This window comes from Dermacentor silvarum, chromosome 2, assembly GCF_013339745.2.
Source record: "Dermacentor silvarum isolate Dsil-2018 chromosome 2, BIME_Dsil_1.4, whole genome shotgun sequence".
Taxonomy (NCBI): domain Eukaryota; kingdom Metazoa; phylum Arthropoda; class Arachnida; order Ixodida; family Ixodidae; genus Dermacentor; species Dermacentor silvarum.
Window position 1 is genome coordinate 179,284,118 of NC_051155.1, and position 23,122 is coordinate 179,307,239.

General features: G+C 46.1%; 1 protein-coding gene across 1 annotated transcript in view; it reads right to left on the bottom strand.

Moving 5' to 3' along the window:
- The window catches only part of LOC119440588 (chondroitin sulfate proteoglycan 4-like), a 172,433-nt gene extending 150,412 nt beyond the window's left edge, over window positions 1-22,021 (bottom strand). Inside the window, 1 exon segment of the mRNA XM_037705486.2 lies at window positions 21,723-22,021. Within this exon segment, the coding sequence (XP_037561414.1) occupies window positions 21,723-21,861 (139 nt within the window). The 5' untranslated portion in view covers window positions 21,862-22,021.
- Between the last annotated feature and the right edge of the window lie 1,101 nt (window positions 22,022-23,122).

The window sequence follows — 23,122 nt, forward strand, 5'->3', positions numbered from 1 at the left end:
TAATAATAAAAAGATAAAGTTCTGTTGGCCTTTTTTCCTGTTGCAACGTTATTGGACGTGCTCCTGGAGCTGACGCTGGCGGCACAACGATAATTTCTTCATTTTCTTTCTTCAATGCTTCGCTTATAAGTCGTATTGAAACCAGGCGTTTCCTTTTAACAGTCTTTAATCCGTCATTTTCGTTTAGTTCAACAAGGCCACATGAGAAAAATCGACTTCTCAAGAGTTTTCTATACCAAGGCACACTTAAGAAACTATCTCTACACATAAAGAAGAGAAAGAAAGATCTCAAAAGACATCACAAAATGCTACCTGTGTACAGTATACAAGAAAGGAAAGAACAAAAAAAAAATTTCTCGGCAGCACCCATCTCACGATGACTCCCGACGCTAATGCGGTTAGCATTCAAGCAGTGTGGCGACAAACAGCATTGCCACCGCCGAAATAAAATGCGTCATGGTGTGAGCCTTGTACCGCAGTCAGACGCCTCTTTCGCGCTTCCCTCTTGTCAAGCTACGCCACCTAGAGGCACGCCCTCGAAGTCACCCTCATTTTGCGTGGCTCCCGAGATTGCACTGGTGGCGCGCCAGTGGTTCGGCGTTATCTATTATCAGCGTCAGCTAATCTAAGCGTTAGCCTGCCAGTGTGGGCTAACACTGAGAATAATTCCCTCGCTGCCCACGGGCGTTCGTTGCTCAGCCCTGAAGCGTCGGGCTGTTATACACGTACGTACTTTAGGAACCCAAGTGACACGGGTTAGACTCCGCCCAGCACCGAAGAAATTTTAAACACGCGTTTTTTTTAATTGAAGAGCGGCGTAAAGGGGCTAGATAGATAGATAGATAGATAGATAGATAGATAGATAGATAGATAGATAGATAGATAGATAGATAGATAGATAGATAGATAGATAGATAGATAGATAGATAGATAGATAGATAGATAGATAGATAGATAGACACAAGGCGGCTGATGTAGGCTGTAATCATAATGATATGTTGATGCAGTCATCATAATATGATGTAATTATATTAAAACGAATCTGGGGAAGGTTGTAGTACATCGATACGAGATGACAAAACTTCACCACACTTCTCAAATACAGCGCCACGTTAGTACATAATAAACATAATGACCAAAAAACACGTAAGCTCTTTCTGCGTTCTAGCGAGGATGGATAGGTAGATAACCTACATGTGATATCTTGTAACAGTGCTATAGAAGAAAATAATCTATTTCGCCGTCTGTCTAACCATCTCTAACTATTCTGTGTAATGGAAGAAAGAACAAAACCGAATGCTCCGTCCGCCGAAAACCGATTAGGGGAAAGACTGGCTGGCGTTCGACTCGTTAGTGAAATACATCATTACTACGCCGCGTTACGACCGGAATACGATGAACGCAAACGCAAAGACATGTAATCAGCGTCTTCTTGCGGCTCTTAGGGTACATTCAAAGCTGATGGTTCATCCAAATGAGGCATCACCTCTATCAGTAGGCGTAGTTGAGTGACCATAAGCGAGTTGGTTAGCAATTCAATTATCTGCCTTGCGCCCGCAACCTTGCCAACGAATCCTGCATTTCTTTCCCCGCACTAACAAGTGCGCCTCGTACGGGGTACCATTACAGCAGCAGCGCTGGTATACGTGCTCTTCTGTCTACATGCCTAACGGTGATGATGCTGCACAACAGGTACTTTCTCTCTCTCTCTCTCTATTGACGCATGCGCATCTCATAGGTGATTTATTTTCCTGTTCATTCAGTATATGTCACTGCCCTCCCCGATTGTCGCCGCTGATTGTGATATCTTGTTAACTCATTTCCCTGGTCATTTTGATAGTTGTTCCGATGTAATTCTCTTTCTGCTAATCTCACATTTCCTACCTCTTTGTCTGTATATAACCCCCTGTTTCAAGCATTAAATTTCAGTCGGGAGTAAGCGCCTGTCCTTGTTTTTACTAGCCCTCCTGTCTTGTTTCGCGCCACGCCACTAATTAGTACATGGAACGCTAACTAACCCAATCCGCCAACCTTCCAATAGTTTCACCATGGAGTGCGCGAGCTTAAGCGCCCCAGGGTAGTCGTATACCGCACACTACTGGATCCGATAAGCGGCAGGAAAGCGTCAATAAATGGACATGAAAAGAGTTAAAAACGGCCATAGAACGCGTACATGCAAGGTAGTAATATTCGCAGGCGTTTGCAGTTTATCGATGGGGTGGTAGACAATCGTGTAGCTTTGGCGGGATTTTACTCCAGGGGGGCTAAATAGGGGCACGTCGTTTCATGAAGTTATGCTGGCAGTGCTGCTGCGGAAGAACGCGAGATAGGAGAGGTTCGTTTGACGCACGCTTTCGTTAATTGCCGCGTTCCATCACACCTCGCCTAAATAATTGTGTGCTCTCAGTTGCTGCGAGATACTGAAGCTCGCGAAAAAGTGCGTGCACCGGGAAGAACAATAACTCAAAGTGCGTGCCGCGCGAAGATATACGCTCCACGTTAATCGCATAAAAATGGATGCGCTGTAGGAGTGCAAGACATCTCTGAATGCTCTGCAAGAACGCACTTTAATTGCGTAGTTTTGTCCAGCCAGTTTAGTGCGTTCAGAAAATAAGAGATTGGGAGCGAAACACATTTTCTGCTTCAATAAAAAACGTATTCCACAGCCAACTGGTAAAAAATAAAATACTAGATAAAAAATAAATAAAATAAAGAACGGCGACACAGGATTCAGACAAGTGGCCGCGATAAATTAATGAGCGAATAAATAAATAAATAAATAAATAAATAAATAAATAAATAAATAAATAAATAAATAAATAAATAAATAAATAAATAAATAAATAAATAAATATCGCCGCAGTGTGAGTCCTGCAGCGGCTGCGCCTTACGACAAAGCGGCTGCACGTTCAAAAGTGGGCGACCCATCTTTCTTAAATTTGCATTTTCTTGATTTCCTACGACGAACATTATTGACATGGTGCCAATTACGGAGCTGTTGCGGCAGTATTACCGCCTCCGGCGACACCAACGGCGTGATTGCAGCTGGAAGTGTGCCTGTAGCAGCTACGGCAGTATACGGGAAGGACCCCGGCGACCCCAAGCCCGTTTAAAATTCAGGAGTTGTGAATCCTACATAATAATAGTATTGAGGTATATTGGTGACATCCCTGACTAAGTAGAGCGCGTGCATCACGAACCATTATCATAACACCCAGAATACAGATAATTTTTGCGCTTATACCTCATCAACCGAAGATCCCTAAATTACTTCGCTGTAGGACGAATGCGTTTTCGGATACATCCGAGTACCGATTACTTAGGTCCCGCGTAAACAAAACCGCTTATTTATACCCGAAAGTTTCCTACGTTGACCACTCTGTCTAATGCTGCGCCACTCTCGTGCACATCTCATTTTCTTTGGTCATTCGTATATGGACTAAAGTGTATAGTGCCAGTGAGCATACATATCTACATAATTCCACGAAAAACGACAATTGTATACACACTGTCCGTAGGCTGGGCACAATATTATGGTCGCACGTTTTTTTTTTTTTTTTTTTTTTAAATTAAGGTGGAAAGCTGGGCGAGTTGCAATTGATGCACTCATAAACTTCAGTTGTCGGCCAGAGCTCGTCCTGTGGCCTTCTTTTTTGTGTTGCCGTCGTTTTCCGCGCTCATTCAGATAACACGTTTTTAATTCAAGGAATTTTTCAGGGATGTGGTATTTCTTACGCTTAGATAAAGAAGAACGTACCGACAGGCAACGTAGCCATTTCTATTTCAATCTATGTTGAGTCCTGTTTATCGTTACGTACATAAAAAAAGAGATTTGTATGCAGGCAATGTAGTCTACATGTAGTCTATAGACTATCTCAGCCCCCCCCCCCCCTGCCCCTTCCTGTAAGTTTACTGGCGCTACATTATTCACTGCGAGCACAGTTCCCCCGCGAGCCGTAAATGCGTCTCTCAAATCACGCGGCTGTCGCAGACAGCGACTTGTATATACGACCTCTGTTTCCTTATTTTTGTTTTTTATGCCGGATGTGCCCACGGCGCCAAGTGCATCCGAGGACGCAAGTGGCGAGGCTTTACGAGTGGCCACGCGTCGGCCTCTAAGCACAGCTTGTTTATCGATCAGCCCGGCGTTTATTTCGGCGCCGAGCGGGAACGGCATTGGCGGCCTTTAGCGTCGTCAACCCGGCTTCGCCTAAGAAGGCGACGTTGAGAACGACCTGGCGCGTGCAGCAAATGAAGTAAATAGCGAGGCAGCGTGTAAGCGAGTAGCAATACTACGCAGTGAAGAGAACTAGCATAAATAAGACGCAGGTACAGTACAGTGCAGTACAGTGCAGTACAGTACAGTACAGTACAGTACAGTACAGTACAGTACAGTACAGTAGAGTACAGTACAGTGCATTCTATTCTTTGAGTCTTTCAGGGTTAGCATTAGCATTTTGCACAACAATTGTTGGGCCAGTAGCAGAAGCTACATTGGGGGACCGTGAATGAAGTATGATTTGCGGCAGCAGGGCATTACAACGTAACGTATGTAAAAAGTGGGACGACGTATTTAACCAACGCATTTGCGCAGGAGAATACAAACGCACAGAAGCATAATTTCAGTAGAGTACAAGAAAATGTTATCCAATTCAATTTACAAAAACATTAATCAATCACTATCATAGTGTAACAGTGAGCAATAAATAACAAAACATACACTTTCAAGCTAGTTTAGAAAGGTAATGTTATTTAACTAAAAACAACCTTTCTAGTAGTCTTCACTTCATAAGAAGTAACGATACCAAAGGGACTGCCTACATTCAGCCATGCATTTTTCTGGAACACTGATGTGAAGCAGTGATATATATATATATATATATATATACGCCAAATGAGACAAGATGCAGAGCAAGAAAGAGTGTAATGACACACACAACCGAATTTGGGAATGTGTCAGCCTGCTTCTAATGCATTACATCGAGTATCGGAACAGTTCAGCATCAACAGTGCTGCGGGAGAATATAGGGACCGAAAAAGCAATCTTTGACTACATGATATGATGAGCACCTGATATCGCCTGTGTCGACTTCAGCAAGATTTTGAAGCAGAATATATACTTGCATGTCATATAACTAAAGTGACTTAGTTAACTGCTCTTACCTTTAAAAGAATGCGCGAGGGCTCAAACAACCGCGAAAAGGTGATGCTTGAGCCTCACATTGGACAACTGTATACAAGGCGCAATTAAGAAGTGCATTTCTTATCGCGCTTTCTATTCCCCCTTTCCCTTACCCACAGTGTAGGGTAGCAAACCATGCTCGTCTGGTTGACCTTCCTGTCTCTCCTCTCCTTGCTCTCTCTCTCTCTCTTTCTGAAAGCCGAAATCATATATACGATGCAAAGAGGGCGGAGCGAGGAACGAACTGGTACAGTGGCAAAATTGTTGATGGAGTCGCGTCGTAGAAATGCATGCACAATCTATGAAGTAGTTACCGGTAAACTCAGGTACGATCTAGTTTGATTTGGTTTGGCGCCCGTTTACTGATGGCGCATACCCACTATGGGGGGATGAACAAAAAGGCGTATGGTATTTCAACGAACCCTCGACTATATCAGAAAAGACGTTTAGTTCTTACTGGAAAACAACAGATGTTTCGCGGAAGGTTCTAAGAAACTAAGAACAACTAAGAATTTATCAATGAAATCGTATTGAAAATAGGGAGGGTTTCTCCAAGGCTGAGTAAGCATCCCTATGACAGTGTCCAAAGAAGAAAATTGTCGGAAAAAGATTGCCCGGAATACAATTTTTATTAAATTTAAGTTGTCGAAATGGTACATTTAAAGTGGTGTTCCTTAAACATCAGAAACGGCGAGCAGGCAAGAAAAAAAAAGAGAGAGAGAGAGAGACAAATCGCCTAGCGTCTTCACAGAATAGGCACAGAAGATGCCAGAGCAGGCCCATCGCGATGAAAGTTTAAGGCAAGTATCCACAATGTAACCCAGAGAAAACGACTTCAATTTTTTCAAACACGAAATAAATTTCTGCGCCAAATTTCTGCATCGCTACTCGGCGAAATTAGTTATAGTGGAGTACAAAAAGTGCAGCATCATTTCAGGCGCCTCCTGAGCCTGGCAATAGTTACGTAAGTTGACGCATGAAATATCAATGGAATGGGATCACTGAGGGCCGCTCTCGCCAACCTATCAGCTATTTCGTTCGTAAATAAACCGTCATGGCCGGACGCCCAGACCACCCTAGATCGCTCTAGATCAGGCACTAGAAAATCACGTAAACGGTGATAATCACTATTTGCAGTGAGGGATGAACATAAGGAAGCACCCCCTGTTACTATGACAGCTGAATTGATGAATTTAGTTTGCCGCATGTTACGTTCTGCGCCAGTCCAGCGTTCCACCTCAGCCTGCTTCTTAACTATAGGACATCGCTGCGACTTTCCGCGGCTCACGGCAGCAGTTCACGCAGTACGTGCACGTTATTTCCCATAAAACGATGCACTTTGCATCTCTCGAGACATACACTGCTAATCTCGCTGCAATTGAGTCCCACAAAGTAAGTGAAACATTTCTGCGTAAACGTGCCGCTTACGTACGCTTAATCTACGTGTAACGAGATATAGAGTGTGAAAACAACCGGCAGGGATCAAGCAAATGCGTTGATTCGGAAAGCAGGAAGAATGCGTAACGCTCAAATACACGTACCTCGCTCTCTCTCTCTCTTTCGAACTCTCTCGGTCTGTCTTACGTTGGATCATTTCTGAAGCCTTTGGGACACGGCTTATGCACGTCACCAGATTCCCAACCAATCGCCCATAGCGGGAAAGCGGGTGCGTGCGTACACCGCTTATTGCCGAGCCTATAGCAACAACGGCAGCAACAAGAACAACAGCAACGCCCAACGTCGAGAAGACGTGCGCGATCCTTCACGCTGTACACAGCCACCACGCACGCCGTTGAAACCACGTCCCCGAGCTCAGCAGCCAGAACGGCTTCGTTGGCGCAGCAGCCACAGCAGCAACTTTCTGAACGAACCGTACCATCCTCGCTCTTGACTTCCTTTTTACTCTTTCTAGCTCTTTTTGCAATCTTCGTGACATGTTGCGTCGAGGCACGTTCGCGACAAGCGTGGCACACTAGCAGCCATGGCGACATTCGAGTCTCTTCAGCGCGCCTGGCTGTCGCCGTTGCTGGGCAACCTATTCATCACTATTCGCGACGGATTATGCGGAACTGCGCGGAACACGCCGAAAAGGATAACAAGAGCCGCGCGTTTCGAAACGCGGGAGAAGAAAGGTGGGCGGCGGAGGAAGGTCAGGTATCCGGGACAGGCACTAATACGAATTATACGGCGCGCGCGCGGTAAGAAAGAAATAACGAAAAAGAGAACAACGATGAGAGGTGCCGAATAATTATAAGATTTCAAAAAAAAAAAAGGTAAAGCGGGATTTACTGCGGCCTTTCGTAATTATTTCAAGATTTTCGGCGAAAAAGAGCTTAAGCCGCAGCGTGTTCCAGCCTGTAATCCGGGGACAAAAAGGAACTCTTGCAACGCCCGATTAATCTGACGCCTTCACTTTTGAGAATGTATAGACCTCGCGAAGCGCTAACCGTGTGCTTGACTTTTTCTTTCGTGCAAGAGAACGAAAATTTCAGCTTTTTTTTCTCTCCTCGTGTAAACAAAACACGGGAAAGAATGATCGCTTTCTTCCTTTTATTATTTAAACTGGTTTACAGACTCAGAAAGGAGACAGTTCTTGCATACACATTTGCATGTTAGCTTGCGCATTTGTATTTACATTACTTGTGAAGTGGCAGTGTAAAGAAACACAATAACCCGCCATGGTGGCTCCTACCCCAGTCAGGCGGGCAAATAAATTAATGACACTTCGAGCAGTGCACTTCGAAGTTAGTGTCACTCGCAGGCTGTCAGACGGAAATGTTTAGTGACATGCATTTTGCTGTGAAATGCACTTGCCAGGGAGTGGAACTAACTCCCTTTGCTGCGTTGAAGTGGGTAGCCTTGATAGCAATGCTTCAAGAATAGATAACTAAGTGCTCACCGCTTAGTTGGCACTAATCCGATTTCAAATGTTATGAGCGCGTTTGTGAAACCAATGAAATTTTAAAAAAAGCTTTAAACGTTCATTTTCAGCAGATTTCGCCATTTTGACCCTGTGGATGTTAGACATGTTCCTTGCTTGTATTGGCTCAAACCAAATAGACGTGTTAATGGGATTAAAATATTTCTTGTACATAAACATTTATTTCGCAATAAAACAGTAACCGTTTCCAAAACTCCAAAGGCCGATAATCTTATATATAAGATTATCCCTATGATAACCCCTATGGTTTCATAGATTGTCATTGTCATCAATCCCGAATGACACTTCGTTTTGCCGTCTAGCACCACGCCGCCGAAGTGACACTTAGTCAGGCGAAGTGCAGTCGCTCGAAGTGTCACTAAATCTGCTCGTTTGATTTAGGTATTAATGGCTATGGCGTGGTCGCGGGTTCAAATCCCACCCGCGGCGGCTGCATTTCGATGGGACGAAATGCAAGAACACCCGTGTACCGTGCATTTGGTGCACGTTAAAGAACGCACATCTTATCTAAATTAATCCGGAGTACCCCACTACGGCGTGTATCATAATCAGACCATGGTTATGCCACGTAAAACCTCAGAATGTAACTTTAAGAACACAGTAGCAGCAGCAGCCAATTAGTATAGAGCTGCTAAAAGCTCAAGGTCAGTGGTTCGATCCCGGCCGCGGCGGCCGCATTTCAATGGAGGTTAAAAGCGAAAACGTTCGTCTACATAGATTGCGGGTGTGGACGCCGCACGGCGGATGGGCGACAAGGAGAGGAAGGGGAGGAGGATGCGCATGCGCAGCGCGGGTGTGGACGCCGCATGGCGGATGGATGGAGAGAAGGAGTGACACAGCCCCGACCATAAGCTGCTTCGCATCTAAAAGCTGACTTGTAAGCCTGACAAGTAACGCAATTGGCAACTTTCAGTAGTACTATAATCAGTAGTCTGAAACCGTGCTTGCACACGACAGAAAGCACGAGCGGCCGGGGCACTACGCCTGGCACAAGCAACGCTTGGTGTATATAGAGTTTAAAAAATTGAGTGGTACTGCATATTGCTGCATTCATGTTTTCCACAACATGCAGTTACCTTTTATCTTGTAACGCCGGCAGGCATTGTGCCCCTCCTGGTGGCAGTAGCCAGCTAGCTCTCTTCCTCTTCTCTAGGTGAGTTTTGATGCGTGAAAACCAAATAAATAAATAAATAAATAAATAAATAAATAAATAAATAAATAAATAAATAAATAAATAAATAAATAAATAAATAAATACAAGAGGCCCGGTAAATTTCGGGGATAAAATTAAAGAGACAGGTCAAGGTAAAATATACCTGGTAGCGAAGCTTCCATAGAAGCCGGTCCATACGTTCAAAACATGGCGGTTCATCGGCGGTTCATTGGGCTTAACGCCATCTGTGTGAGGAGGGAACACTTCCGGCGGAATAAAAAATGATGTGACGTCATATCCGTTACAAACAGAAGTGGCGTCATTTTGTTCTCAAAGGCGCGAAATTTGTTTTCGGAGGCCTGCCATTAGAGCTGTATATTCAAATGCCCTGCATTCGACTTGATGGGCGTTCCGAGCTTTCAGCGCGGAATGCGATGCAGCAAGAGGTCAGCCGTACGGGTCTCGAAATCGCACCCCTGCGCAGAACATACTTTCTTTGGAGGCCGACGAACGCTTTTGGCGTAGGGTGCTCGTCCTTTCGTCGGACGCCAAGCCCGTCGGCCAGCGCTGTCGCACAAAAACAACTAAAGTAAGCAATAATCTGGTGGTCGCAACTCACTACTTTTGACCGATCAGGTTAAGAAATAACTACCCGCGTCACCAAATTCAGTCAAACGTCGACAAACAAAACAACAAAACATGCGAGGGGAGCGTATTGTAATGGGTCAACTTTACGAGCACGCCTTTCTGCACACTTCAAGAGCTGCATTGCATTGCAAGTGATAGCGACGTCAAGGTCTTGGCGGCGTCTACGCCCACCGCTATCGGTGGGCGCTCTTACGGTGAGCGCTGAAAAAAAAAGAGGTATTTATTGATAATAATCAAGTAAAATAGAGTTGTCTCTTCTTTTCTCGCCATGATTAGGAATTTTATTTTTGTTGAATTAATCTAACTGTCTCTCTGTTTAATTAAAAAATTACACCATCTTCCCGTAGGGGAACCCTGAGTAGTATGCGAAGCAGCCATGGGGTCGACTCAAGGTAATTTTATCAGCTGTATAAACTTGGACATGCAGCAGCACCAGCAACGCGCAGAACTGTTGTCGAGGCCGTCGGCGTTTTGCCCGCGTTCGCACCGAACGCGCGCGTCGTTGGTGGCTGTAGCCAGTGCCTCTGGGGCGCCTACCGTCGCGCCTCTAACATAAGCTGCTTCGCATTATCGCGCGCGCAGCCGCAGGTGTTGCCATTCGTTGCGCAATCCGGAGAGGAGAGGTGCGTCGGAGAGGAGAGGAGGAATGCCGAGAGGAGAGATGAGACAAGGAGAGGAGAGGAGGGGGAGGAGCATGCGCATGAATGCCGAGAGGAGAGGAGATGAGACAAGGAGAGGAGGGGGAGAAGGATGCGCATACGCAGTGCGGGTGTGGACGCCGCACGGCGGAGGGAGGGAGTGACATAGCCCCGACCAGAAGATGCTTCGCATCTAAAAACGCCTTTTTTTCTTTCCCGATGATCATTCCCTCCAAACATAGTCGCGCTTCAATCGCTGCTCCCATAACCACCCTTGCTGATGTCGGTGACAATTCGTTCTGAACCACTTTTCGCCCGAAGCTTCGCGACCTATTTGGATCGACCGTGGACAGGTTGGCTAACCGAGATACGTTTGCAGGTCTCTTTGTCTCCCGCGGATCACCTTGCACACGCTATCAATTCGGCAGACCTGTTCCGGCTCACCGAATGAATGTGCTTACGAGAAAGCAGTTTTGGAATAAACCTACCTATTCGCCATCTGGTCACTGCGAAATAAGGTAGCCTCGTTTGGAAACTATAGTCCGAGCCCCTTAATACATGCTGTTTTGCGTAGCTCCTTAAATACGATGTGCTCTCTACGCCTGGAACGGGGATAAAAGTCAATAATCTTAATTTTACAGACTACATGCGATACCAAACAAACGCATAAGCTACGCATCATATTCTGATTCACTCATCACATACTCCCTGTATAATCTATCTGATATATCTACCCCATTTAGATCTATCTATCTATCTATCTATCTATCTATCTATCTATCTATCTATCTATCTATCTATCTATCTATCTATCTATCTATCTATCTATCTATCTATCTATCTATCTATCTATCTATCTATCTATCTATCTATCTATCTATCTTGTATTGCAGTATTCTTTTCAAATACTATTTCAGCAATCCCCGCTCCTTCACAATGAAGTTCATAGTCAAGTAGTTGTTAATAACAGCTGAGCAAGAGCGCAAGCGTAAGCATGCGTCGTCATGTTTATCGACTGCAATTGCAGCATATGGAACATGAACCACTGTGTTCAGCGATTAGTTTTTCACAGTGAAAATAATCGCATCTACGAGGTGAAAAGAAGAGAAAGTGACGCAGCATCCTTTCGACGCTTGGGTGTTTCTTGTCCCCATGCATGACTTCGCTGACGTCTACATCAATGAATCGCTTTGCCGATCAGAGCCTGACGAACGGCGAGACGTTTTGGCCAAGGTCCATCTAAATAGGTTGCGAAGCTTGGACCGAAAGGCGTGCCAATACGTATCGCCAGAGATATCAGTTAGTGGTGCGCGAATAAAGCGCGACTATAGGTGAGGGGGAACAAACACTGAAACTAGAAAACCTATGCAAAAAAAAATGTTCGAACATTTTAAACAGAATATTATGATACGAGTAAATATTCCGTTTCAAATATTTTTGCTGCTGAACTAAAACAAGAATTTTTTTTATACTTCACAATTTATTAGCTCGTTCTTGGTGACCCCTACCAACCAGTGATTCTGGCTCAAGACTTGGCAAGACTGTGCAAGCCAGCTATTATGTCGTGCGGAATGGCTTTAGTTGCTCACTTGCAGGCTCTGTAGTTTCATCCGAGTTTTTTTAATTTCCTTACGTGTTTGTTCAAAGTGTGGTGTGCGCTTCCCTTCAAATTTGGCGTGATCTAGCGCACGACATTCGTTGGCGAAATGTGTGAGTGCAGGTTTTTTGAAATCGTAAAACTTCACGGACTGCGGCATCCGACGCTCTGTCTCGTCGTGACGATAAATGCAGAACGCTCCGCGAAAATACGTCGCGCTATGTTCGTTCACTCTCCGTAGCACAGGCTCTGGGCGTCCGACGGGCAGCAAAATTAGTAAGTCGAATGTTGTCTAATTGATAACCTGGGGCAATGTTGTCTTGTCTGATAACTGTTGCATATGTATACATGGTGTCGCACGGAACTGCGAATGATTCTGTGAAAAGGTTTCGCATATGTTGCTGTAAATTACGACTTCGGGCTGGCCAGTGTACTTGTGATCCAGTGAAACATATGTTTTGTTTGGTCAATTATATTGGTTGCATTATTCTAGACGAATAAAAGTGAAGTTGCTTTTGAAACCTCTGTGGCACTCTAATTTATTTTCATACTATTCACTCACCTTCCTAATTAACCTACTGGATCAATTGCCGTCGATAACAGCCTGATTATGTTCACATTAAGACATACGCCACCCCAATAGTTCAGTGACACGCTGGCGCTTCAGCTTTTTTTTTTTTCTCCTCCTGGCGCTTCAGCTGAGGCGAGTCGCAAGCTCGCCTCAGCCTCAAAAGAAATTTTACTGCTGACGTAGCGGTCGAAATGCCGGACGCTGAAGAAAGTCAAACATTCGCGCCAAGCAGCATAAGATATTGACGTCTCTGCCATACTCGGTTGTGACGTCACTTTATTTATTTATTTCTTTGCTTGCTTTTAGTTACCTACTACCCGGTGGGTATTACGGCATTCCTAGAAGTGTCCCACTCTCGAACAACGTTCTTCAACTTCAGTGCCTTCGTGTTCTGAATGCGTTGATCATGAAATTATAGCTGGTGGCCCGCAAGGGAGCTGGGTGGGGCTAAATTCCAGCGTGGAGACAACGGGCGTTCGTGAATACGGTCGACACCGTATATGCCCCGCGCACTGGCAAGATGGCGCACGTTGCGGTGGTTTCAGCTTCCTACAAACGTTGGCGATGCCAGATGCTTGATCTACACGACGAAAGTGAGACAACACTCGGAACGGTGACAGGAGAGCGCCCCGTTTCACGGCACACTTGAACTTCATAAGCCAAGCCCTTGCTCAATCTACGGCGGCGTTAGAACGCATATTTCATGGGCCTTCACCACCGTCTCCTGTAGTGATGCACGGTATGCGTTGTTGTATTACCTTCGCAGAACGTTACACTGTTGCCTCGAGATAAACGATGGCTATAGAGGGCACCATGGAGGCTAAATTCATTGCGATGAAGGCGAAATGCAAGAACGCTCGTGTGTTTGCGTTGTAGTGCGCGTTAAAGAACCTCAGGTGGTCAAAATTGATCCGGAGCCCTCCATTACGGTGTGCCTCATAATCATAACTGGTTTTGGCGCGTAAAACCTCAGAAAGGAGGCACCATGGATGTGTGACATCACCTACAAGCTAGGTTTCCTCCGCTACCTAAGCTATATGGTCTGGCGCTGCGGCCAGTACGGAAAGCTTGAGGGTATACGGTACTTATGCGTGCGTAACCTTTACAAGCGCGAACGCTCACGCTGTGAAACGAAGCAGCGAACGCAGTCACGGTTTATAAGGTTGCATTGACGCTTCCAAAGAGACATTACAAATGACGTGCCATGACGGTTGCGTATTCCGCCTTCGTAAACATCGCGTGATGCGCCGCCTCGTAAAAGCGGATGTGAGCTTTGGATGCGTTGAGGTTTCTTTGGCATACGTAATACGCGACGGCCCGCGAGCAAGATCGTTCCGTGGCTTATTCTGCCACGACATCCCGAGAAAGGCGCGTAGCGCAGCGGAAGTCGCTTGAATCGTCGCACCATTCTTACCTGATTCGCTTAGATTTCCCCCAGACGCCCTACAGAGTGTCCATCTTTAACCATATATTCTTTGTCCCCTTCCTTTAGTTCATAAATAAAGCATTCACACATCTACATACGCTAGCGAAATGCAACCAAATCCATAATTCATGTTACATACAACTAAAACGATGCGGATAAACGACTTCTATATATACAGTGCTTATTGCACTGCCTTAGCCGAGATACACCAGTTTCTTTTTTTTTTTCTTCTTCTTTTTACGAGTGAGCTATACGACTTTAAAAACATCGTTGAGCAATGGTAAAAGCAAACGCGGAGCGCATAACGCGCGAAAAGACCACCGGTGGTAGTTAGCAGAATTTTTATGAACATGCACCACAGTTAGCGGCTTCGTTTTTGCTCTTTTGCGCCATGATGCTTCATTACACTGCTTCGCGCTTCGTGTTATGCTCCCTCGTATTTTATTTTTTTTCCCCTTCTTCTAACAGCCACGTGCGTAGTATTAAGCGGACGGCCGCGGGGTTTTCGGCGTGCCCCGGACATCGTACACGGCGGCTGGCGCCAGATTAATTTCGGTCTCGGGAGGCGTTTAACGAGCCCCGAGACATCGCTTGCTCATTGAAAGCTGGCCGCTTGCTGGCGTCGCAAATATTGCTTTCTTTTCTTACCTCTCTTCACTTGCTTTGCTTCTTTCTTTCAGACCTTTTGGTTTTTCATGAAATGCCACCCCCCTCCATTAAAAAAAAATTTCTGTTATTATTTCTTATTTTTTATTTCTTTTTTCCGAATGCTGCGAACTCTTGCGCTGTGAGCTTAACCTGGAATGACGACTTCCGAACGACTGGAAGAAGCGTTTAAGCAGTTTGAATTAGTTTCAAGAGAGCACGAGAGAAATAAGGGAGAGAGCGAGGGAGGAAAAAGAAATAAGTTAGGTATTCTGCAAAGTAAGCAGTCTTCTTTTATACCCGCCAGTACAAAGCCCTGTGGAACTAATGAAAAATGTACCACTCGCGGGAGAGAAAGTGCGCTGAAAGACGACGTTCGGCGTTAGATTAAAAATGAGTAGGTCGCGCGCGCTCTTCCGTCAAGCTGCCGGGAATTTGACGGCGATCTCGTTAATAAATGACCGCCGTGAAACAAACGTCCCCTTACTTTCCGTTCCATGCACTTTAGTCGCCGGCTTTCATGCGTCAACCGCGCCGGAAACTCGAGAATAAGCTTACACAAGCGACATTTTAGATGCACCCGCCCCGAAACGTGGTTAAATTATGACGCATGGGTGACGGGGAGAACTTTGAAACAATCTACGGGAGGGACGAATATAGTTATACGGGAAAGCTGAGCTGAATCGTTTCGGGAGGCCGTCGGATCGGCGATGGTTAGAACCGTGGAACGGTGCCTGCGAGGCTTTTCTTTCGAGGACCCCGCAGGGCTTTCCTTTGTAGCAATTTCTACAATTGGATGGATGTCTCATTTTCCCTTTAATAACTCGTCTGCAAACAATTCCGCATTTAGTGTAAGCGTACTTATATTATATATAGGGGAAGTTCGCTTCTTGGGTAGCGATGTTCTAGGCTGGATTCCCGGCAATCGAGGTCGTGTTTTACATGAAGCATGACTTCGAACGACCATAGATTGCAAGTGATAAGGAGGGAAGTTCAATCGTAATTGTCGACAGTAGATCTGCACTACGTAGAAACACAAGAACTAGAAAAAAAACCGAAGGCAATATAGGGATGCGTTTGAATAAAAACTGGAAAAGTTTGCCTTACGGCACGCTTAGCTCGCTACCCCAGGGGAAAGCGACGATAAGAACATTAATCTTATTTCGTAGTATCAGTTGCCAACGAAGATGCTAACAAACTGACGTCTCAAGACGTCACTTTCAGAGCACAAAGAGTAAGATAGCCTGCTGGGGCTCGTCGTGGAATTTGTTGCTGCATCCTTGGGAAACAATAGTTAGCGCAAAACTACGACGCACCCACAGAAAGAACAACCTCTTTCCGTCTCTCTTAAGTTTCAGCGATGGTGTCGCTTCGCCTCTAAGTACAGTTTTACACGAGGACCCCAGAATAAGGAGACTGGAGAAATACTCAGCTAAGGTAACTATTTCCCGTCGTTAGCTTAACCAATAGCGAAGACTAAACAGCCTTTAATTTCGCACCACGCATAACCACTTATCTGGCAGAAGCTGCAAACTGTACGCATTCTACGTATACAGATGCGTCCAAACTTGCTCGGGTAACTAGAAAGAGGCAATCGAGATCGCCATTATGCGAATTAAGATATGTAATCTCTGTGGTGTTTCCGTCTATTCTAAAGCTTCTCTAGATTGAAAACGCTACTGCAAATGTTCTACGCAATGCCCACGCCGTATGATCGAGTACTTTAGGTACCGTACCTGCCCAGGCGGGACTGCCTACATGAGCATATATTTAAGACTTTTACTTTTTAGCGCACGAAAAGGGACGAGACACACAGGTACGACGCGGACACGGCGCTAACTTCCAACAATTGTTTTGTTGGAATTCCAACTTCCAACAATTGTTTTGTCCACCAAGAAAAACAATTGTTGAAAGTTAGCGCTGTGTCCGCGTCGTACCTCTGTGTCCCGTCCGTTTTCGTGCGCTAAAAATAAAAGTCATGAAATACCAACATATGCCCAAACTTACGCTCTTTCAAGTTACATATATTTAAGACTCGCCCTATCCTACCACTACCCAGGCAAGCAAAACACAATGCTACAATTAACCCAGCAAGCAAGTCCTTCCATGTCCATAGATAACAGCACGCAGTCACGAATTCGAACGCCGCAGTCACGAACAAATGGTTTACAATGTGGAATTTATTAGGAAGCTACACTCAGAAATGAGAGGAATCTTCAAGGCCTTCCTATGAACATTGAGAGCTTCGGAAGCTCGTGCTCCGTGATTAACGTGCTCAGTGTTTCGCAAATTGGTCATTCTAAGTCGGCACGTGCTCTTCTTAGCCACAGAGAGACATCAAAGAGCTGCAAAATTAAGTGCTGCGAGCTTTCTCGTAGAGTAATGTATTCAGTGAGCAACTCCGTACCCACTTCAAAGGCAAAGTGGCTTGTTTGTCCAGAGAGGATCGATGCGGAGCCGTAGTCTGGAATGACCCCAACGACGGGTGTCGCGAATTTTTCGAATTCGGTCGGTCTGTAATGGCGACTGCTGTGCGACTATGACCTTAATTGCCCGAAGAAATTGATTTAGAGGAGCCATACTTGGAGAGTGTCGCGACAAGAAACGAGCCGATGTATATCCCTCTCTTTGTTCGTTAAATATTTAAGCCTCGCCGGCGCGTGCTTTGCATATGGTTTCGCGCTGTCCTCCGCTTCATTCCTTTCCTGTTTCAAGTCAAACAATTGAACTCAATCAAGCAGGCGAGACATTTAGCGATAGTGTTGCGAGCGGTTAAGCAGACATTAGGCGGAGAAGTTGGAAGCAGCTGCTTTCGTCTGTTCCACGTCTCTTGTGATTACGCAGGGAAATCCGACGCTCGGCTGCATGCTATTGCAAATAAGAGCTGACAAAAACAAAAGCTTAATTAGGCGCCGTGAGGGATTAATATTAACGAATGAAACACCTCCCTTTCCTCCTTCGAAAAAAAAATATTGATACAGAAATGAAGCAATGAAGTCGCACGCGCGGAGTCAGACGAGAACGCGAACTTCAAAAAAAGAAAAAAAAAAAGGAAGAAGAGAACGGAAGGAAAAGTGCGCATTTAAGTCACTGCTCTAGGACTTACTCCCCTCTGATTGAAATCCTTGTATTTAGCTGCGCTGACCACGGTCATTCAACTAAGTACTGCACCGGCGTCATTAACTATAGCTATTGCTGGTATAGCAGAATAAATATGTTTTGATCCCATCATCCTGCTTCTTATCATAAGGTTCTTGCATCATTTCTTTTAGTGCTCTTCATTTCAACGATATAGCATCCGTACGCTTTCAATATATATTGGTAGCTAACCTTTCGGCCAGAGTTACAGTGGCGCCGGCGAAATCTTTGACATGATGTCCTCACATCTTGTTTGCCCAGATCGCAACCGTTCAGAGCGCTACCAGATGAAATAAAATATAAATCAAATAGCAAATAAAATTATAATAATGATACACAGCCCTTCCAACGGACGCGAGGGGAAGTGCAGTGGAAGGAAAGGGGAGGAAGAGCCTCGAAAGTATACAGAACCAGGAGGTGGCAAGGGCAAGGAGGAGGGGGTGGGGAGGGATTAAGGGGCTGCTGTGTAGAGTTATCGTGGCCTCGACCCTGCCCGCAATTTGCGGCTACGAAATTCCGCTGAGCTGTGAGAGCGGGGGCTCGAAGGAGGTCTCCGGCTTCGCGATGCTGAGGTCAGCGTGTTTCCTAAAGCGGCTGCGGGTGGTGAATCATGACGGTCTCCTGTTGAGCAGAGTGAGCGGCAGGCAAAGCGCTTCTAAAGCGAATATACGCTAAAGGCTGTCGATGGAGAGGCTGTATAAGCCGCGCCGCCTATATAAGGGCTCATTCTCACCGGCGACTCGCAAAGGTCGCGCGACCAAGTTGGTCTCAAAGCGACCGTTAGCAAATGGTCGCTTTGACCGAAAAGCGAATTTCTTGGACCAGTCGCTCGGCTGTTCGGATTATCAGTCGCGTGACTGCAGTCCCAAACCTGGCGGAACCGATAAGCAGCACAGGAGCAGGACGTCTGTATACGCTGACGCTTATTTCACGCAGTGAGGGATATATATGCAAGCAGACGTGAAATGGCATCAATCGCGGGACATTTCGGCATCGTGGCCAATGTGGATCCGGCAGCTCCTGCAGCTGATAACGAGGTCGCAGGTTCGATTTACAGGTCGATGCGGCCGCGTTTCGACTTCCCCGAGTCCCGCGAGGCAGCACTCATGCACTCACTGACCATGTCACTCAACGGCTATTCTTGATATAGTGGGATAAGTATGCCTTGGTCACCTCATCCTGCTTGTTATTTTAAAGTTCTTGCACCATTTTTTTTCACGTCCCTCTGTTTTTCTGTGGGTGCTTTTTTTCCCTTATCTTTCTGTCTCCCCTTACCTCTTCCCCAGTGCAAGGTAGCAAACTGGATATCTGTCTTCCGGTTAACCTCACTGCCTTTCGCATCTCATTTATATGTCTCTCCCTCTTGCACCGTTGTTTTAGTGCTTTTCATATCAAATATATAGCACCCGTACACGTTCACAGCACGAAACTCGTCGCTGTGGCTAAAGGACTCAATGGCATTCTGCAGCTTAGCAAGGGGTGGCAGGTTCGACCCCACGTCCGATGCGGCTGCGTTTGAAGCGAGACATATTGCAAAATAAAAAGAAAACACGAGCTCGAGGGTTCGATCCGACCGCAGCGACCGCATTTCAATCAGGACGAGAAACAAAAAAGTTCCTGTTCTTAGATTTAGGTGCACGTTAAAGCACCCCAGGTGGCCAAAATTAATCCGGAGTCCCCCACTACGGCGTGCCTCATAATAAAATCGTGGTTCCGGCGCATAAAAAAAAAACCCAGAGTTTAGTTAATTGATATACTTCTACCCTTTGCCACCCCGCTGAAACGTCTCCGTAGGCAGCTCATAAAAGTTTCATTATGGCTATAGTTGGTATGACATCATTCTGTTTATAATTGCGCCATACTGTGAACCAGAACGACGTCAAAAAATTTTCGTTTTTACCATTCTTAGGGAACTGATGCATACTCCCTGCAAATTCTGCATCTTTCCCGTAATGATTGTATGAGAAACAAAGACAAGGCTTTGAATGCACACGAACACTTCTGCAGAGTAGAATCATTTCGCGCGCATTGCACTCAAACTATGCATGCAGGTCTCAAAAAAGGAATTATGAATAACCTGTATTATCCACCTCATAGCACGAACGTTCAGTTATTTAAAAATGATACTAAAAAGCTAAATAAACTTCGACATAGCGTGTAGAAACCGGTACCAGTTATTGTATTTCGAAATCTCCGGCGCTTTCCGACGGCACAGCGTGCGGGGGGCAGACAAACCTAACTTGAACTTGCTTAAACTTATCAACTAGAGCGAAATGGCGTCACATTAGCGGCGGAGTCCAACCGCGTGTACCTAAGAAGGTTTCAGAAAAATAAGAATAAGAAAGAAAAAAAAAGGAAAGAAAGGCCTTGGATGCGCGCATTTGCCAACTGCAGGTGGTTAGGTGAACTGTAGGAAGGAAGGATATAAAATAAGAGGCGAAAGGCAGAGAGGTTAACCAGGTTAAGTGTCCGGTTGGCTACTCTGCACAGGGGGATGGGGTAAGGGCAGAAAAGACTAGAAAACAAGAGAAGATTAAAAAGAAGAAAAACAAAACAAAAAAGAACAAAAAAAAAACACATCTGTCCGCACAATTTTATAGTTTTTCATGAAGTCCTGTTTCTTTTAAAAAGCGTACTAGCGCTTTTAAAGCAGTTCGTTCCGACGTCGGCTGGGACCAGGGACCAAGAATTCTGGCTTCCGTAAGGGGACGGCTGTCTATCTTGTCGAGCGTGGTTCTGAGGACTTTTCTTTGTGCACTAAAACGACGACAATCACACAGAAGATGTGCTATAGTCTCTTTGCACCCGCAAGTTTCACAATCTGGACTTGTGGCCATTCCCATCAGGTAGGAGGAACGCGTTGGTGAAAGCTACTCCAAGTCTTAGGCGACAAATGAGAGTTACCTCCCGTCGTGATAAGCCATGTGGAAGGCGGAGCTTCAGATTAGGATCCAGGTGAACTGTAAACTAGCACACAACTGTACCTATACCTGCGCGTTCTCGAGTTCGTTACTCTTCTCTTCTCTTCTTTTTTTTCTTTTCACTCATCCGAGTCTCAAAGTCTATGTAGGTAGAGCGAGGTACCTTCCCACTGACTGCTAGTTAAGCTGCAGTGCACAGGAACAGTGCGAGCATTTCCTCCAGCGAGCTGTATATGCGCAACTAATCAGCGCGCAAGAAAACAGTCACCTATAAGCCAACTTAGCAAAAAAAAAAAACAGTTGATTAAATCAACACGCGCACGAGATCTGTCAATCCTTCGTGTCGCAGTAAAAAAAAGAAAAATAATCATAATAATAAAAAGATAAGGATATGCTGGAGATTGCTGAGAAGAAAAGAAAAAAAAAAGAAAGGAGAGAAAGTAAAACCACGTCCAAAGAACTTGGCAATGCCTCATCGTTGGCCGAATAAAATAAAAGAACGCGTGGAGGAGAACCCGAAGAACAGCGAGACGCGCGCGCGCTAGGAGAATAAGTAGATCGCGCAAAGTGGGTATTTGTGGAAAACGAAAAGCATTCTCAAGGCACGAATGTCGTGCTCTACTTTCCGCTGCGGACCACTCCCGGTCCCCAAGCTCACCGATTGCTAAAATATTTTTTTTTTTAAAGTCAGAATGAGAAAGGGTGAAAATGGCATTTGCCGCTCCGCGCGCTTTGACCGACCGGCCCGTCGGCATGCGGGCCGGGCCTTTGAAAGTGAGCTGCAAGATGAGACTCGGGCTCTCGGTGGCAAAGAAATGGGGGGGGGGGGAAACAGGTGAAGCGGCCGGGAACCACCACTCACCCCTGGCCGATGCTGGCGCCGGTGGCCCGAACAAGAAGAGCACGATCGCTAGCAGCCGGCACCAGAGCAGAGACGGGATCCACGGGTCCGGCGGCGGCCGCCGCGCCGTCGCCGACGACGACCGGGGTTCGCGCCCCATGACTGCGACGGGGCACCCCGGCCGGCACACACGTTCTATCCGCTACTACTCGTAGGCGGAGGACCGCCGGCTACGCTGGCCGCACATCGCCGTCTCCACCGCATCGACCCTGCCGCCGACTCCCCAGCACACGCACACGCACACACACACTCCTACTACTGTACCCTTCTCCTCTCTCTCTGCCACACTGGTGCTCCTACTACTCCCGGCGATGCTTGTGCTGCTGCCGCGCGGCCCACGGGGGCGGCCCACTACTCCGGCTGCTGAGCCGCTGCTGCTGACACTCGCCGCTCTCGGAAGGGGCGACAGCGGCCGCCGCCGCTCGCGCCGCCGACAGCGCTCTCTACGCTTCGGAAAAGGAAAGGACAGCGCCGGTTTCGGTTCCGGATGCACCGGGGTTGCCAGCCGCAGAGCCGCACGCGTCTGTCACTCGCGGCGCAGCAGGAACCGGGCGTGCAGGATGCGGATCAGATGCTGCGGGTCGGCGTGAAGTGCTCCTTGTTGTCATCGTACCCTCACTTGTTGGTGTGTTCCCGTTTTGTACACTTTTTTCTTTCTTTCTTTCTTTCTTTCTTTCTTTCTTTCTTTCTTTCTTTCTTTCTTTCTTTCTTTCTTGCGCTACTTTCCATTACGAGTATGCCTAACACACTATAAGCCACGAAAGGAGTGTTGGAGTGCCCCGTTCCTTTATTGACGGGAGAACTACGAGTGGGCCGTCTGCCGTGTACTCTGACAACAAGCGAAGTGGTCGCTGGACCATTTTCCTTGTGAGAAATAAACTATCGGGGAATGATAAAATATGGGAGCGAACCTGAGGGGCACTCGGTTGTTTAGAATGCGGAGGAGCCTCGCGTACTTGAATTTAAGCGCATGTTAAAAGAAACCGAGTTGGTCAAAGTGAATCCGGATTTATTTAGTTAGTTCTTTATTTATTTCAGAATACTGCAGGCCAACAGTGTTGGCCCATGCAGGAGGGGCTATACAAGGCATGAAAATGCACTGCGACGCAAAAAAAAAAAAAAAAAGAAACGGCCGTTTAAGAGATTGTCGCTAATAAAACAAGCAGAAAAATATGTACACACACACACACACACACACACACACATATATATATATATATATATATATATATATATATATATATATATATATATATATATATATTGTACTGAAGGCGATTGACCGCGCTTCGATGTCTGGGGAAAGAAGACGACGATGAGTGTGGTTGTTGTTGACGCTCTAGCTCGCGCTCGCCGGTAAC